Raw genomic sequence first — 18,742 nt, forward strand, 5'->3', positions numbered from 1 at the left:
GACTCATGATCTTAATCATTGAAATTATTATATTTTTGTTTGATTGTAGATGAGTCTCTTTTGGTTTGTAATTGCATGTTGTTTATGGATGGTGCTAATACATTAGCTATGGTGGAATGAGAAAGCATTTTAGTAGTTATAGAACAAATAGAAGTATGAATTCTATTGGTTACTTTACCATTCATTAGATTTTATATAATTGGTATTTGATGGTACTTGTGTTCTTTGATCTGGTTATTAAATTATTGTCGACAGCTGGTGTTAATTTTAAACTATATTTTATGCCTAGTCAAATTTTTAATTATATTACAACTTCCGATCGAGTTATACTGAGTCTCCTCAATCTGTACATTTACCAATTGTCTAATTCTTAAGTGTGAACGTCAGTGTCGAATGGTGGCCTAGTAGTTAGGGGTTCCGACATTTGGTCATTAAGTCTCAGGTCCAAACCCAGCTCCGCTTATATCCTGGGAACACCGAGTAAGTAACGCAGTTGTTAGGAAACGGGTACTAGGTAAGGATGGCAAATCAATTGAGGAAGTAGTAGAACTTCATCCGTTGAGATGGCAGGGACATGTCTTACTTATGTCCAACCACCGAATGCCCCGACGTGCTATGTTCAATGATATAGGAGAAGGTTGGAAGAAATCTACGGGCGGCCAGACCAAAACATGGCACAAATCCATGAAGTCACTGACAAGTGTATTGAGTCACGTTGGTAGGTGTAGACTACCTGGTTGGGGACCACGAGATGATAGAAGCCGATGGTTGAAAACCTTGAATGACATGGCTGAAAGTCGTTTGCAATGGCGCAGGTGAATCCACTCTTTGTGTTCTCCCAAATTCCAATCTTCTGAATTCTCCTTGTCCCTTTTTTTCTCTTTCCAAATTTATTTGACTGAATTATACTCCTTGAATAACATCTTCAAACCCTAGTGTTTTTGATTACTGCTTATACTCTTACTACCTCTACCACTACGGTATTTGAATCGACAACTGCATCTCTGTGCTAATTTGGTATGGCAACTCGAACTGATGTACGTACGTACGAAGTTCTACGATGTTACTGACTGACTGACCGCTTATATCGGTAGGCATCCTGAAGCTTTTCTCTTAGTGTGGTAATTATTAAAAGTAATAACAATCCAGTCATATCTACTAGTAATGGGATATTGGGAGTGGGGCAGATTTTACTATTTGAACTCAAACATTGGTACAAGACGGTACCAAGTACATATGCGAAACACAATAACACTGAGGCCAGTAGTAGTTTTCATTGATTTGTGTGAGGGCAGTGATACTGTCTGGACGCCCGAACCGAAACAAGAGGTTTTCTTAGGGGGATACTCCTCAAGCTTTTGACCTAAAGGTCTAATCCACAAGTCAGTGGAGCGATGTAAGGTGATGCAGTCCCATGTTAGCCAGTGATCAACAATAGGTTCATGCTCCATTTGTTCCTTCAGGATACTGAAGCTCATGTGCACCATTGGTTTTGAGTCAGGGTTTCACAACTCCCTTATGTGGATCCTCCATGTCCACCAACCCAAATAAAGCACCGGACATCCTCTCAATTCCGCAAACATTGAGTAGGACTTCCTTGACGTTGTATATGCATGTCCATGTGAGAGTTTCTTGAGAGGGAGAGCTGACTCCTCACTCTCGGCCGTACCAGGGCAATTGGAGGAAGAAACTGGGAAAGATGTCAAGTAATAATGCTTGTTTCTACATAATTTTATTCTGTTAGACTAGATCGTCCTAAGACCACCATTGAAAACCTGGGAGCACTGGATGGTCGTTTCAACCTAGTATGGGACTCCAGGCGCACGGGAGTCGAACCCAGGACTCTCGATCTTGCGCATGAGCGCTCAACCTCAAGGTAATTGAGCCGACAACCAATGGCGCTAATGTCTAATTTCAATCAATCCACAATATTGTTCGACCATCTTCACTTGTCTTCGGTGGGTAATTGCCTCACACCCGACTCGGATTAGCTCCACTGATAACGGTCTCTTACTAGAACTCTTGTGAAGAGTCATAGATGCGCACTGTTAAGGAGTATCATGTTAGGACAAAACGACCCTACAGTCCTTCCAATTTTTCACTGATGGTCTAGCTAAGGTTTCTTTGTGATTCTCATCATGGACTTTTGTAGAGGTAAGCTTACTAAATATTTTAGACGTGTTTATCGGTTCGTTCCTGTAGCCTTGTTTGTGACTGACTGTCTTCTTAGATTTCATTATCTTCATGTACTCTTCGACTAGTGTATATTGTCCTTGTTAGTTGACCTCCGGTCTTCTGATTGATTGACATCTCTATGTGTATTATTATTATTATTATCAGCTTTATTCAATATTATATTTTTGGTACAATATAGAATTCTCAGCGTAAAGTATTTCAACAAGTTTCCGTTTCTTTCTTCTTCGTCGGTCCTGGCGATAAATATTGAGTGATAGCCAGTTAGATGTTAGCAGTTCACTAAATGAACATCTGAATAATGTGCATTCTTTCCGTTGTATATTGCCAGCAACCACATTGTCTCTTATTGAGTTTTTTGTAACTTTGACAATGAAAGGTTGTACACTTTTCAGAAACGCAGCAGAATAGGTTGTGCGATTAATAAACATAATGATATATTAAAACAAACAAAAATAGATAACTTGTTGAAATATCTAGATGGCAGGAACAGGTAGCCCAGATGATCAAGCAGGCCGCCGAATTGCTGCTTCCACTAATTCTCTGATATTCTTGTAGCTTACGAGAATCTAGATTTTTATTTTCTAATCAGATTTGACTTGATGGTTATCTTCATGCATTGGTATCATTGATAGTATATGTTGTTGCTTCTTTACTGATCTATGTTTATTCATGAGTAGGTGAAATGGTGCACACTTCTTCTAATATAATGTTTCCCACTGTTGGTGTTAAGGCTTTAAGCCCGGCTTTTTAACACGTGGTTTATTCACCAATCGAGATACGACTTATTGAATCTTAGTACTGTACTAAAGGAATGACGTCCGACCAGTGTGAACAGCCTAGCATCGTTATTAGTCCTTTGTTTGCCTAGCCCATCCATTTGAGTCCAGAACGCTAACAACAACTTCCACTATGCTAATCATTTATTCCAAACATACTCGGTTTATGTACCAGACAAACAGACTGCATCACATCATAAAATAGGAAATAACATTTATACATAATCAAGCCAAAATGTGGCTGTGAACATGTGAGACTAGTCAATAAACTGAACATAACTTAAGAACAGTAAATCGTATAATAATAATCTGTAGGTCAAAATGAACCTTATAATGAGAGGAATATAGATATACTTAGTCTAGTTGCTGGACAGTTATACAATAAGAATATATATACATAAATAATATCAGTCCATTAATAGTTCTCAGAAGTTACCCATAACTTAATCTTTACTAGGACATTACAGTTGGTGCAAAGTATTTTGTAAACGACGTTGAATTTGCTTTCCTTTCAATGTTGTGGATTCTGGTCCGCATAGAATATAACTACGTTTGTTTGTGAACGAAATTAATGCTGAATGGTTTCTGTGATATTTCTCTCATATTGTGATACAACAGTTTTCTTGGTTTCCGAAGTTGATTTTTCGACAGTATGTTGATTGGCTACGCACCTTTTGATTAAGTTGTTGGCGTAGCCACTTTTACGGAAGACAGACTGCAGACGAATTTTCATGTAGCGAGAGTAGTTCAGTGAGTTTTGGGGCCGGCCAATAATTTATGAACGAACCATTCAGGCCCCATATAGTAGGTCTTGGATTCCGGCGTGATATTCATTAATCCATATGGACAAATGGCATTATAGCTAATACCAGTTCTTGAGGAAAACTCTAGTTCCAATAACTAATCGTAACACCAACAGTAACTCATAAACCTATTTGCTCACATTAATATAAATCGCTCATTTAACCCTAATAAATAGATGGACATCTTCATGATCACCTTGGCATCTGTCAAATGTCGTCTATAGATCATAATCTCACCCGTTTTTGTCCTTCTGTGTAGCATCCCTGCCTCAACTACCTTTATATATTTAGTTTTTTTCTATTCTCATCTAAATTTATAAGTAACACTGAATTTCCCTTTTTTTTCTTCTGTCAAAACCGATACAAAGAACCTTATATTTCTGCTTTGATACTAAGTAAATAATTGTCCTATATTTTATTATTATTGCAATCTATCCTCCTAATTGTTTCATGTCAAATAAATGTAATACTTGTACAACTCAATTAAATAGTTTTTCGTTTGATGTGGTGTCATTTCAAGGAAGCTCATATCATTCGGAAACTAAAACAACTTGAAACATTTTGTTGAATACATGTGCTACTTATTATAATGTGAGTAGCATGAAATTTATGATTAAATTTTAAAAAATCCCTGGACAAGAATTCCACAGTCATTCTCTGTGTATTTTTTCAAACTATTGATAGATTATTATTATTATCTACTATATTCTATAATGTTTTAGTTCTTCTCTATCTTATTTATTACATTCAAGTATCATGCACTGGTTTTGTTGATAAATACAATAACAAACATCAATAACTGCATAAAATCAACATTCGTTTCTATTGACAGATAAACCATGTTAAATTTAACATTTATTAAATTTCAAGAGTAGAATAACAACTCAATTATTACGTATAGTAGTTTGCAAACTGTAATAATTGTTTCGAAATTATGCTAGTAAATGATGGATAGTGGTGTAGTGAAGGAGAACACAAGTGAGGACAACCGATTTTATTTAGCACAAAATTACATAGAAAAAGCACACTCAAATACTTCATTGCAAAATGTTCATTAATTGTTTCAGACTTCATTGTTCCTGCATTGCCATACCAATTGCTTTCTGTTGCCAGACATTCTATTCCTGACTAGCGTTATATACTACTTATTTCGACATAGGTAGCACACACCACAGTAGAACAATATAATAAATAACGTTGGATATAAGGTATGTTACGAGTGGTACTACAAATTTTCTGCATCGTTTTAGATAGTATATAAAAAATCTGAAATTCCCAGTGTTTGCATCTAATTCTTCAAACGGTGTAGCTGTTAATTGACGTAAAACAATCCACAATACTGTATTGTACATTGTTTTACGTCAATTAACAGCTGCTCAGTGGTATTCGTTTATAATCTTAGCTAGTGCTTTTATCTCAAAAAAATCCTTGTTAAAGAAAGCAAATCACAAACTGATCGTTTTGATGTTCTGACCTATTTGAATATATTGATAAGTGAAATTAATGATTAATTTATAAAATAAAAATTATCCATTAACAAATTATAATTTGTTATAATAATACTTACTTATGGCTGTTACCCCTCATGGAGGAGGATTGGCCGCCCACCAGCATTCTCCATCCAACTCTCCTGGAAACTCCTTCCCAGTTGCTCCTCATTCTCTTGATGTCTAATACCAATTCCCAACGCAATGTGTTCCTTGTTCTCCCTTTTTTCTGTTTCCCTTCACAATTTAAAGTTAGCTGATGCCTCATGATGCAGTCTGATGATTTTCTCAATGTATATCTTACTCACCTCCAACGTCCTTTCTCGATTTTTTCTTCAGTTGAAGTTGGTTCCTCCTCTCTCACAGTAGGCTGTTGCCCATTGTATCCGACCAACGGAAATTTAGTATCTTGCATATAAAATTGTCTATAGGTACTTGTACGTTCTTGATGATGGTATTAGTAGTTCTGCAAGTTTGAGCTCCGTACAGTCAGTCAGTCAGCTACAACGTAGGACCAGGCCCATATATGCATCGGTCCAGGTTGCCATACCGCATCAGCACAACGAGACGAACACCGGATTCATAGCAGTGGTTAGGTCAAAGGTGGTAAAATATAAGAGAAAGATTGCATATAGAGATATAGTACAAGAAGAAAGAATTAGTTCGTAGAAAGAAAGATATGAAGTGATTTTAATCTCTTAGTTCTCCGTACAGTAGAACTGTTTTGACATTCGTATTGAAGATTGTGACTTTGATGTTGGTTGACAGTTGCTTTGAGTTCCATATGTTGTTCAACTGTAGGAATGCTGTCTTTACTTTCCCATTCCTCATCCGACCCTCCTTGTTCATCGATAATGCTGCTGACCAGGTGCTTGGAAGTTTCCACCTGTTTCATAATTTCCCCATGAAGTGTGATTGTGTTGGTTTTCTCCATGTTGTGTTTGAGGATCTTGCTTTTTCCCTTGTATGTGTTGAGGCCTGCTGACGCAGAGGCTGCTGCTACACTGTCCGTTTCAACCTGCATTTGTTGGTGTGCATAGGATAGAAGAACTAGGTCATCTACGAATTGCAAATTGTCTAGTTGCATGCAAGCTGTTCATTGTATCCCGTGCTCTCTCTCAGATGTGGATGTCCTCATAATTCAGTCAACCACCAGAAGAAATATTAAGGGAGAGAGTAAGCAGCCATGTTTGACTCCGACACTCACTTGAAATGCGTCTGTCAGATGTCCTCCATGCACCACTTTGCACTGTAGTTCGTCGTATGAATCCCGTTCGGTGGTGTTGATGATTTTCTCAGTTACGCCATAGTGTCGAAGAATTTTTCATAATATTCTCCTATCCACACTGTCAAACGCTTTCTCATAATCAAGGAAGTTGATGTATCGTGGAAAGTTCCACTCAATTGATTTTTCAATGAGATCAGTGGCGTCTCGATCTGGTTTGTGCACGACCGACCCTTAAGGAATCTGGCCCGTTGATGTCGAAGTTCGGCGTATAGTGAGTCTTACATCCGATTCAGCGACACTATTGAAAATCTTTCTTGGTACTGAGAATGGGATGCCTCTGTAGTTTTCACATTTGCTCAGATATCCTTTCTTTGTTGTCTTGATGAGGTGACCTTCTTTCCAACCCATCGGCACATGTTCCTCCTCCCAAATCCTTTTGAATAGAAAGTGAAGCATGTTTGTTGTTACTTCGATGTCTGACTTCAGTGCTTCAGCTGGTACATTGTCAGGTCTTGCTGCTATCCCACTCTTGATTTGTTTGATGGCCATCCTGACTTCTTCGTTTGTTGATGGAGTGACATCTATAGGAAGATCTGTGTGCTGTTTCGATGTACAGTGGATCCATTGTAGCCGGTTTATTCTGGAGTTCCTCGAAGTGTTCCAACCATCTGTTCCTCTGTCCTTGAATTTCAATGATTGACTTGCCTTCTTTGTCTTTGACCGGTCTCTCTGGTTTACTGTATTTCCCTGCTAGTTTCTTCGTTGTATCGTAAAGTTGTTTCATATTTCCTTCTCTTGCAGCCTTTTCCGCCGTCGTTGCTAGTTCTTCCAGGTATTTCTTCTTGTCGACTCTAATACTTTTCTTCACTTGTTTGTTTGCTTCTGTGTGTTCAACTTGTGCCTTGACTTTTTCTGTTCTTGTTCAGCTGTTGTTAATTGCTGTCTTCTTGTTCTTCCTTTCTTTGATCCTGTCCAATGTTTCCATTCCTTATGATGATGCTTCTTTAGACCCAGAACCTCTTGACACGTTGAAGTTAATGCTTCTTTGATACCTTTCCAGTTGTCCTCCATAGTAGTTTCTTTTTCGTTCAGTAGATCCTGTAAGGCTTGGAACCTGTTGTTGAGAGCTATCTTAAATTCGTTGATTTTGTTAGTATCTGGAAGGAAGGCTGTATTGAACCTTTGTAGTGCTGTTTGTCCAGTTGTCCAGTTTTTCTTTAGCTTCAGTTTTAAATTGGCCGCAACTAGGTGGTGATCTGAAGCTATGTCAGCTCCTCTCCTGGTTCTCACATCTTCCATTGTCCTTCGGAATTTTTTATTGATGCAAATATGATCTATCTGGTTCTCTGTAGTGTGGTCCGGTGAGACCCAAGTAAATTAGTGTAGGCGTTTGTGTTGGAATATTGTGCTGCCTATAACCATTTTGTTGAACAAGCACAAATTTGCAAATCTTTCCCCAGTTTCGTTTCTCTCTTCCGGTCCATGTCGTCACACGATATATTTTAGTGGCCCTTAATCTGAATTTAGTTGGATTGTATGGATGAGTTTTATTGCAATATACATTTCGCTAATCCTCGTATAAAATCATCGATTTAAATCGCGTTAGTGTATAACAGAATTATATAAGTCAAATACGAAAATGGATATTTGAATACGTATATTTTGTAAACTCATTGATCTGGACAGTCAATCAGAGGAACGAAGCGAAATGACAGATATGTGATGAATAGGTTAAGGAATGAACCCACATACGCTCATATAAAAGCAGTCAAGGTTGATAAGCGAATAATTAAGAAGGTCAAAATATGACTCAGGAAGAATGAATAAATTGGCCTATCCAGAAGCTAGAATAAGTTGTGTAGGTTTAGCATAGTAACCGACACTACAATCTTCATAGCGGGTGTTGTTCATTCCGACTTTGGCGTTTAGATCTCCCATCAGGATGGTCAGGTCTTTACCTGAGCACTTCGCCAACGTTGATTGCAGCCTCTCGTAAAACTGATCCTTATCGTCGTCATTGCTATTATTGGTGAGTACAAAACATTGAATAACATGCGCTGTAATTCCCTCCTTTGTTTTTAAAGTATGCTTTTGATTATCCTGGACTCATGAGATTCCCATTTTATAAGTGCTTTATGTGCTTCTTTGGATAGCATCAGAACAGATCCCTGAGTGTGCGGAGCATTTTCTTCGTTACTAGAGCACAACAGCATTTCTCCCCAACCTAGTTTTTTCTCTCCAGCCTGGATCCAATGAGTTTCACTTATTCGGAGAACCACCAAGTTGTATCTCCTCATTTCCGCAGCTATTTGACTGGTCCTCCCGCTTTCTCACGTTGTTCGAACATTCTATGTACCTATATTAATTGTTGCTCTAGTTGTTAGAAGGGTCATCGATCTCGTGACTTCCGAAAAATATCGGCTTTCACTATGAGACGTCATAATTGTTCTGATAGAAGATTCTTCAACTCGGAGGGCAGGGTTTTGATAGTTTATTTTGTTTATTCTGGTTTGTGTTTTTTAGTAAGGTTATTTTCTATGAGATAGGGTTGTTGACCCCATGCCTAACTTTCCTTCTTTATCTGGGCTTGGAACCGCCGGTAGCCCTAGAAGAGCAACTGGTGGAGTTGTTTATAATAGTTTAACCGTTATACTCATTACCATTTTATCACAGTGAAGAATTCTCACCATAACTTATCCAGTATTGTTATTGATTCCTTGTTTATCTGGATTCAACTCGTTAATATCTAGGGAACATGAATGAAAAGTCTTTCAAAAAGTGGTTAGTTGTCACTTATGGTTGTTAGTAAAGTTTTGGAACCATTCTTTTTTTTCTGATTTCTCTTTTTTCTCATTTATATGAATTCTGTGATAATTTCTCCTTGTTTCTGCAGAAGACAGATAAAAAAATATGCTAAACACTGTTATGGTGTTCTTCTAATCCATCAACAATTAAATTCACTATAGGTTGTGACTTGTTTACTATGAACGAAACTACTTCTATCCTCTGTTTTTTTTTCTTGTCCTACTAACTATAGTAAAAACGCTAGTGTTTTCTAATGTGTAACTTCTTGATGTGTACTTAGTGTAATCAATTGAAGTACTACAAATTTATCGATTATATATCAATACAATTTATTAATCAATGGATATTATAGTAGTTTAATTTTTTTGATTGAGATCATAAACCGATTGATGTTAGACCGCCATTGAAAACCTGGAAGCACTGGACATGGATTAGTTGATGTTAGACATTAACACCGTTGGATGCCGGCTCAGTGGTGCAGTAGGTTAAGCGTTCACGCGCGAGACTGAAGGCCCTTGGCTCGGATCCCGCAGGTGGGATCGTGGATACGCACTGCCGAGGAGTCCCGCAATAGGACGAAACGGCCGTCCAGTGCTATTAGGTTTTCAATGGTGGTCTAACATCAATCGGTTCATGATCTCAATCAAAAAAACTTAACAATCTCCACAACCCTTAAACTAGTAATTTAATTGTTGAATTCATGAGTCAATTGAAGTTAGACCACCATGGAAAACCTGGAATTAATTAAGATATGTAAACTGACTATTTGTCATTCATAAAAATGTATTGAAGTTCAATGAACAATGGTTACATTGAATAATTTACTGTAATAACATTTCAACCTAATGGATATTGATTTATTTCTTATAAATTGTAATTTGAGATTGTACATTCAGTTCAGAGATTACAACGCCTTCACCATCTTCATTCTGAGCTATGAATATTCTCTATCATTTCTGTTTAGTAATAAGTATGAAAAATATTAGACACTATCGTTTTACTTAGCCTTCAGGACTTCATTTATATTTTCAAACTAAAATCTCATTGAGTACAGCTCCAAGTATTTCTAATACTACTTTAATGCATATATGTTAATTGCGTCTGTCATTAATGTAACTATAGTAACGACGGTGCAGTTCGGTTAGTGTTCAACAAAATAATGATTTCTCTCAGAGTTAAACTTGATCTCATAAGGAATATCTTGTTACTAAGAGATTCTTTGTTGTTTAGCATTTGCAATGGAATGTAGGTCATTTTATATGCTCATCAGAAGACATGCTGAATGATTTAATGATAATGAATATACATCGATTCGTAATTTCATTAAATTCTGGTGCAGTTCATGTCTTTTGGTTCATACTACGTTGTTTAATCTCACTGAACACGACTAATCGATAATCAAAGATATTGAATGACAAGGCGATGTCGATCGCAGTGGAATATCCCCATTTACTCTCGCTCTCTCTGCATTTCTTATATTTAGGTTCTATTCATTTCCTTTGCTTCTCATCTTATTATTTTTCTCGCTCAGTGAGTTGATGTGAAATGTAGCAGAATGGATCGATGTACATCTATGACAGGCTCTGCATTGATTTTTACTAGATATTCATAATGAAAGTCTTCATCATTTAGTTTGACGGAATACTTAATCCTTAGAGACAATTTTAATTTCTAATCATAACATATTTTATAGTTGAATTCATGAGTCGATTTAAGCTAGACCATGATTGAAAACCTGGAAGCACGGGACGGCCGTCTCATCCTAATATGGAACTTCTTAACAGTGCGTACCCACGACTGCACATACGAAACTCGAACCCGGGACCTACCGGTCTCGCGCACGAACGCTTAACCCCTAAATCACTAATCCGGCATCTAATAATGTTAGTGTCTAACTTCATCACACCTATCATATTGCGCGGTCGTCCACCATTGTCTTCAGTGAGTAATTGCCTCACAACTGTCACGGCTTCTCACTAGAACTATAGGAAATACATCTTGAAGGCAGTCACTAGTGAGCACTTGATGATTATTATCAGCATGAGGGTTTGTGGAGACTGTATCGTGAGACCGAAAGCCCTGGGTTCGAGTCTCATGTGCGGGATCGTGGATACACACTTTTGAGAAGTCTCATACTAGAACAAAACGGTAATCCTTTACTTCTAGGTTTTCTGTGGTAGTCTAGCTTAAGTCCACTCATGAATTCCACTACTAAGTTACTACAATCTCCACAAACCTCCCATTCTAACAATGATGACATATTTATCTTGTACGTAATCTTGCTGGATATCAGTTCTATATGAAATTCTGACTTAAAAGTACAAAACTATTATTGTCGTTTATGGATTATTTTTCATCTCAAGAAAACAAAACTTTTCTATCATCTACTCTAATTGTCAAAATATTGTCAGACACATTCAATACAAATAAACAGGTTCTTTTTTTATATTCAAAAAAAAATGTCTAATTGAATATTGAAACATCAAAAAGCAGACAATTGATAGTTTGCCTTTAGCTAAATAATTCAATTTTCAATATTCGTAACAAAAAGGGGCTTTTCCCAAAAATCTTTTTTTTTTGGACACACATCAGAGATAAAAGATGATGTCTACGTGTGTGTGTGTATGTGCGTGTATGTTTGTTTGCATATATATATGTATGTGTGTGTGTGCCCACATATTCTAATGTAATCACAAATACATAGAGACAAAGAGATAATGGTCATATTGTATAACACACTTATTTGTAATTAATTATACACAAAATAAAAAAATTCATATCCCCATATCTTTAAATTTTGATCATAGAGATAAATGATTGAATTGTGTTTGTTTAAATAAAACATTAACATAATATGTCCAATTTAAATTTATTCAGATCTATAAATGGTAACTGAAGTTTCAAATGTTCCTGTAACAGACTACTTATATATATACAAACATACATAAACAAAATTGAAATAAATATGAATAGATAGATTTGAATAGATAGACTTCATCTTGTTCTGATTTATGATAATGTCACTTTATCTGATCTAATCGTCGTCGTTTTCTTCTTCTTCTTCTTTTATATGAATGCTGGATCGTTTCCACGTTTTATATATGTTAAATAGATTGTTAATTTTGATATAGATTTAAAGATGTCTATGTAGATATGTAATTTTTACTCATTCAAAACACATTCTCTTTATAAATAATGAGATATTAAACTTAATTAATTATTCGAAATAAATTGAACAATGAATAAAATTTAAATATTCAATGCATATTCTCAAACCATTTAACGCCCTGGTACGGCCGAGAGTGAGAAGTGTCAGATATTTCTGTACAGATGCTCTCACATGGCCACGTGCATGCAACCATTGCCAGGAAAGTCCTACTCACTGACGTTTTGCTGCTGGGGTGTTGTTTATGAAATTGTGAGGACGAAAAGCGAATGTTCGACGCTTTAACTGGGTTGGTGGATATGAAGGATCAACTTGGGGGAGTTGGAAAACCCTGATTCCAAACCAATGATATACATGGCGCTCCAGTATCCTAAGGAAACAGATGGCAAATGAACGTACTGTTGATCACCAGCTACCATGTAACTGAACCTCCTTATGTTGCTTTACTGCCTTGTGGATCGGACTATTAGGTCAAAGGTTAGGGGAGTGACTCCTCTAAGAAAACCATCAGCTTCAGTCTGCGCACCCGAACCTCACACAAATCGAATGATTTATGTGGCATATGTATATTTGGTGCCTCCTTGTATCAATGTTTATGTTTTTACAGAAATAAATAAATTCAATGCATAGTCTAGTTTTTATTTTATTGTTAGATGATAAAAAGAAGTTGGCAGAGTATTTTTAAACTATTTCCAAACCCCATCCATCTAGTGATATTTTCAGAGATATTGCTAGTGAATTAAAGAAGTGAATTTGTCGTGTGTGCTACTGATGTCGACAGATATAAGTAGTATGTATCATCAGTCGAAAGTCAAATACATGTTAGCAGAAGGTTAAGAAGATCAAAGAAAAGAAAACGAGAACAGAGAATGACTACTGTAGAAATGAAGGGACAGTGAAGTCTGAGAGGATTGATTGACATTTGGAAATGAAGTATTTACTGTATGGTTCTCAGATTTTACTAAGATGTTCTGTAATTTTGTATTCAAATAAATTCGATTGTCCACACTTGTATTCTCGTTCACTACAAATTTAATAAGTTGTAAACTTGACATTGGTTACTAATTAATTCTAGCCAGAACTAATGTAGCAGATTAAAAGAAATGTCTAAGTAAATTCAAGTTTAAACAGTTGAAAGCAATTAATGAAAAACCTTTGACCTCTACTTGAACTCTCTTACTATCAATTTCTATCAGTTGAATTTATGACAGTGAAATAAACCTATACATCTTCACAAATATACAACTTATACTAATATGGATCAAATGACTGTTATATCCGAGTGGAGATTAAATTACAGGTAACTCCCGAGGACTATTAATGGACTAATATTCTATAAATATTCTTATTGTATAATTATTCAACAATTACATTACGTATATTTATATTCCTCTTATTATAAGCTTTATTTTGACCTATAATTTATTATTATACGATTTACGGTTCTTAATCTATGCTCAGTCTATTATTCACTGTCCCCCTCGTGCACAGCCACTTTTTGGGCTTATTTGTGTACAAATATTATTTCCTATTTTATGGTACGTTGCGGTCTGTCTGGTTGATATATAAACCGAGTATGTTTGAAATAAACGATCTGCTCTGATTCGGAAGCTGGTATCTTGTTCTGGACTCAAGTGGAAGGGCTCGGAGGACATAGGACCAGTAAGGACGCTAGACTGTCCGCACCGGTTGAACGTCATTGGTTGGCCTAGTGTAAAGATCCGTATAAGTCGTATCCGGATTGGTCGATAGGTCGCGTGGTAGCAAAGCAAGACATCCAAGGTCATAACAATGACCAAATTTCAAATTTTGATATGCTTAGCTAACTACGACTAAACATTGTCAGCTCGATATAAAGACAAGGATTAGCAAAGTAAGGGCCGCATTCCTACAATTGAACAACATATGGAACTCAAACCAAGTGCCAAACAACATCAAAGTGAGGATCTTCAATACGAACGTCAAGATAGTTAGTTTTACTGTATGGAGCAGACATTTGAAGAACTACCTCAACCATCATCAAGAAGGTATAAGTATTTATAAATAGTTGTCTACGTAAGATAATCATTGGACGGATATCATCAGCAACATCCTACTGTGAGAGGACAAACCAGCATCCAATTGAAGAGGAAATTAGGAAAAGATCCGTACTCAAGACTCCAGTGAAGAACTACAAATTAGCTTTTCATTTGTCGCTTCGGAAGGCTTATTTCAAGTACGTCTATCCGTGAACCCTGTAGCATATTAGTATGGTTTTGCTAACGTTCGTGTCGCACTAAACACTTGAGCTGAGACAGCACTGACCGATTGCAATGTTATTAACAGTCGTTTATGTGCTGTTAGATTAGAAAGTTCATCAAAATGAGAAGAAACCGGTGTCAGACACAATATCTTCTCGTCATCTCCGCACATGCTCCAAAAAATTGCAGCCCAGATGTAATAAAGGGTGTTTTATGACCAGTTGAAAGTATTTCCACAGAAAGTGCATTCGACAGATATTGTAATACTGGCCAGACACTTGAATGTTCAGGTCAGGCGTCTGAGCAAGAAAGAAAGTTGTGTAGGTGGCAGATAGGGATTTGTTGGTCTCAGGTCAGATAACGGGGACTGTCTACTTCAACTGTGCGCAGACCACAACCTCTTTCTGGCTAGCACTAACTACCGATACGGCTTCAGGTATTGTTCCTTCTTGAATAAAGTTTGTGCGCAATTGATTTTGTGAGTTCTTGGATTATTCCTCAACTTTCCTGGTGTATTCTTCCTTGTCCATAATCACTGTGGTGCATGCTTTGTCCTCTGGAACTATGAAAATGTCTTCTCTAATTCTGAATTTCTTATAGAATTTTTGTTCTTGTGTTGCGTTTGCAGTACTGTGGTTTGTCTTATTCCCTGTTGAGTTTCTTCATTTATTCCATCAGTTTCGAGTGAAGGCTAGTGCGGCAAAGAATTCCAGTATTGAGGCGTCACTTGTATTGTAGTTTAATCCTTTCCGGAGCAGGTGTTCTATGTTTGTCAGAGGTTGCTTTGACACTTTGACCAGGCAGTTTGTGTCTTGTTCCGTGTGTAATTTTGAAATCTTGATTAGTTTTTTTCTTGATGGTGTTTCTTCTTTCTTTGTGCCGTATGCCTGATATCTCGATCGCTGTTGTCAGGATTGCCAAATTTTCTGATATGTGTATCCTCTCTAGTTTTCTATGGTGGTCATCCATGACATGTTGGTATATGTGGGTTCTGTAGTTTTGGAGTCTTATCTGAAGTTTTTGCTGATGATGTCGTTCAGAATAACGATGAACGCTCCACGACCAAACCATCCAGCTCAGAGAACAAAACTCCATCTAAATCATTCACTTGACCTACAAAGCTTCTTCACCATCACAAAATAATTTAAACGTAGTACCCTTCTCGTTGTTGGAAAATGGGAAATATCTATTTTCAAAATGCGTAAATATTGCAACTAACCTATCTGTTTTGGATTTGTTTTGATTAAATCATTATGAACGCCAAATGTATGCTTTCATGCGCTGTTATAATAGAGGTTACAGGTTATTTCGACTTCAAATACTGGATAACTTAAACAGAAACTCTGTAGTTCATGACAAATTTCTTTTTAAATCTATCCTTTAGGGAAAATGTAAGATAAATTTAGTCGAATACAAATATCATGGATGGGATAAATAGAAAATGTAGTCGTAGCAACTAAGTTGATAGAAAATCTTGGGGGTAGGATATTGATGAAAGATATTGACTGTTAAAAACATTTGAAAATATTTTTTGAATAATTAGAATCGTAATCTCTGATGAAGAATTGATAATCATAATTATTACCGCCGAAGTGAACAAGAACATCAGTGGGAACAACCTAATGTATTTGATTATTAAATTACAAAATCTTTTAGTAAAATCTGAGAACCATACAGTAAATACTTCATTAGCAAAATATCTATCCATTGTCTCACACTTTGTTGTTCCTTCGTTTTCATACCAATCACTCTTTGTTCTCATTCTCTTCTTTTCGATTTTCTCAACCTTCTGTAGCCAAACATTCCGCTTTCTGTGGTGATACATACTACTTATATCTTTCGACATCAGTAGTACACACCACCACTGTTGATCGGTGTACTAACATTGTTTAATAAGTTCTACTGGATAATATAAATTTCCTGTCAGTAATCAGTAGCTATCGAATATAGAATTAACCAGGTACTGAATAGTCTATAAAATAGCCGTAAATTGTAACTAAGGCTAAGAACTAATAAAAAATATCTTTCAAGATTACAATACAGAAACTTAGTTCGATAATTTAGTCACATTGGTAATCAGTTTATATTGATTTAAGTTAAGTAGCTGAGTAACAACTCAGTGAAACTTTAACAGTTAAGAATACTAAATCAATATGATGGAAGTTCTAATCGTCAACTAGAAACAGAATCCATAAAATATAAACTTAGCTTCTATGATATTTTTATCATAACTGATTACTAAGTAGTAATCAGTATCATGTTTGCCTAAGCCCTGATAGTATTTTCATCTTATCGACCAGACTGTAACATGACAATTAGTCTAAGTGAATTGATATCTCATAAACTATATGTTTTCATAAGGTTCGCGATTATAGGCAATATCTTTTGTGTCGTTCACTTAGTTACCACTCGTCAACCTATAGAAAACGAATACTTCTATAAATATATTATTTATTTATAACAATCTACCCAATGCTCAATTTTTTTGAAATTATCAAATCAAACCTTGGTAATGATACCTACTTCTAATTTCCGTTCATTTATCAAGATATTAGCATATCTGTTTAGAGTTTTTATTCTTATAAGTATGATAATAGAAAAATTATTGAACGAAATAAAACAATCTTGTTAGGTTTGTTATGCTTGAATGCTACTACTGATTCGTCTTACTCGAATGGAACGAAGGATCAATGATTCAGAGACTCGATAGCTTTTCTGGTTCGTTGTCCCCGACTCAGTTAACTCGATCAAGAAGTCTGGGTAAGGCGTAGAAAGTGTATTCTACAGGCAAACAGCAGATATCAAGTCAGGTCAAGCACACAAATCAAGTGTATTTATACAAATATTTACAATCGATATTGTCATGGAAAATTTTTAAACAATAATCAATGAGTTCATCAATTCACCGCTATTTAACATTTAATCGATAGTTCATCAATTAACTTATTTGCACATTTAATCGATAGGTTCATCAGTTGACTGCCATTCAAACATTTAATCGATAAGATAAAATTAAAAAATATGAGTTTTGGGGATCTATCATCCCCAACAAATCTAGATCATCATTCTTCAACACACTCTATTCTGGACTTTCCTTTCTAGTTCTATCCAATTCTTGTTCATTCTTCTCATGTCTGTCTCCGTTTCTCGGCATAATATGTCCTTTGGTCTTCCTCTCCTCCGTTGACCTTGAGAATTTCATGTGAGGGCTTGCCTTGTGACCCAGTTGGGTACTTTTCTCAATGTGTGTCTTATCCACTTCCAACAATGCTTGCTGATTTTCCCCTCCACTGGAATCTGGTTCGTTGTGTCCCACAGTAGATTGTTGCTTGATATTGTCTGACCAACGAAACCGAAGTATTTTACGTAGACAACTGTTGATAAACATGTATATCTTCTGGATAATGACTTTTGTTGTTGTCCAAGTTTCTACCCCATACAATAGTACAGTCTTCATATTGATATTGAAAATTCTGACCTTATTGTTGGTTGACAATTATTTTTGAGTTCCATATATTCTTCAGTTTTCTTTTTGATTCAATTAATCAATAATTAATCAATGAAAACTGTAATGATTAATCAATTAGTCACTAACATATTTTGATTAATCTGTACAATAAATAAAAAATGACCAGTATAACTTCTTTTTTTTAACGCCTCTTCAATAATGAATATAAAAGTCAGTATAAATTTATTTAGTTAGACTACTTGTAATTAGGGTACCATCTTTACTGAATTTCTTTTCTTTTTTTTCATTAAGTATAATTAGAATTGTATTAGACTTTCCCATAATAATAATATTGATGATGATGATGATGATGATGACGATAAATAATATTTCCCCTCTTCGGAGTTTTTCTCCCTTTTTTTATTCCCTAAATTTCTTTTGATTTCAATTTATCAAGTATGGAGAGAAAAAAACATATTACTTCAACCTTATCTAATTAACCTTCAGGAATAAATGATGGGTAAGTGAGGGACGGAGGGAGAGGAGGAAGATGGGAGAGAGGAAAGGAGAACAGAAATGCTGATGATCACAAT

The 18,742-nt window shown here is 36.0% G+C and overlaps 1 protein-coding gene across 1 annotated transcript; it reads right to left on the minus strand.

The window, feature by feature from the left end:
- Positions 1–10,028: 10,028 nt before the first annotated feature.
- On the minus strand, positions 10,029–18,359 carry MS3_00000566 (uncharacterized protein). The gene has a single exon (XM_051208282.1). It carries the CDS (start codon positions 18,156–18,158, stop codon positions 17,781–17,783), a length of 378 nt encoding a protein of 125 aa, XP_051065296.1. The 5' UTR covers positions 18,159–18,359; the 3' UTR covers positions 10,029–17,780.
- Positions 18,360–18,742: the final 383 nt, after the last annotated feature.

The sequence above is a fragment of the Schistosoma haematobium genome, chromosome 6 (assembly GCF_000699445.3).
Source record: "Schistosoma haematobium chromosome 6, whole genome shotgun sequence".
Lineage (NCBI taxonomy): Eukaryota > Metazoa > Platyhelminthes > Trematoda > Strigeidida > Schistosomatidae > Schistosoma > Schistosoma haematobium.

Excerpts from the sequence above, each read along its gene's own strand:
- MS3_00000566 (XM_051208282.1), bottom strand. The coding sequence starts at position 18,158 with ATGAAGACTGTACTATTGTATGGGGTAGAAACTTGGACAACAACAAAA.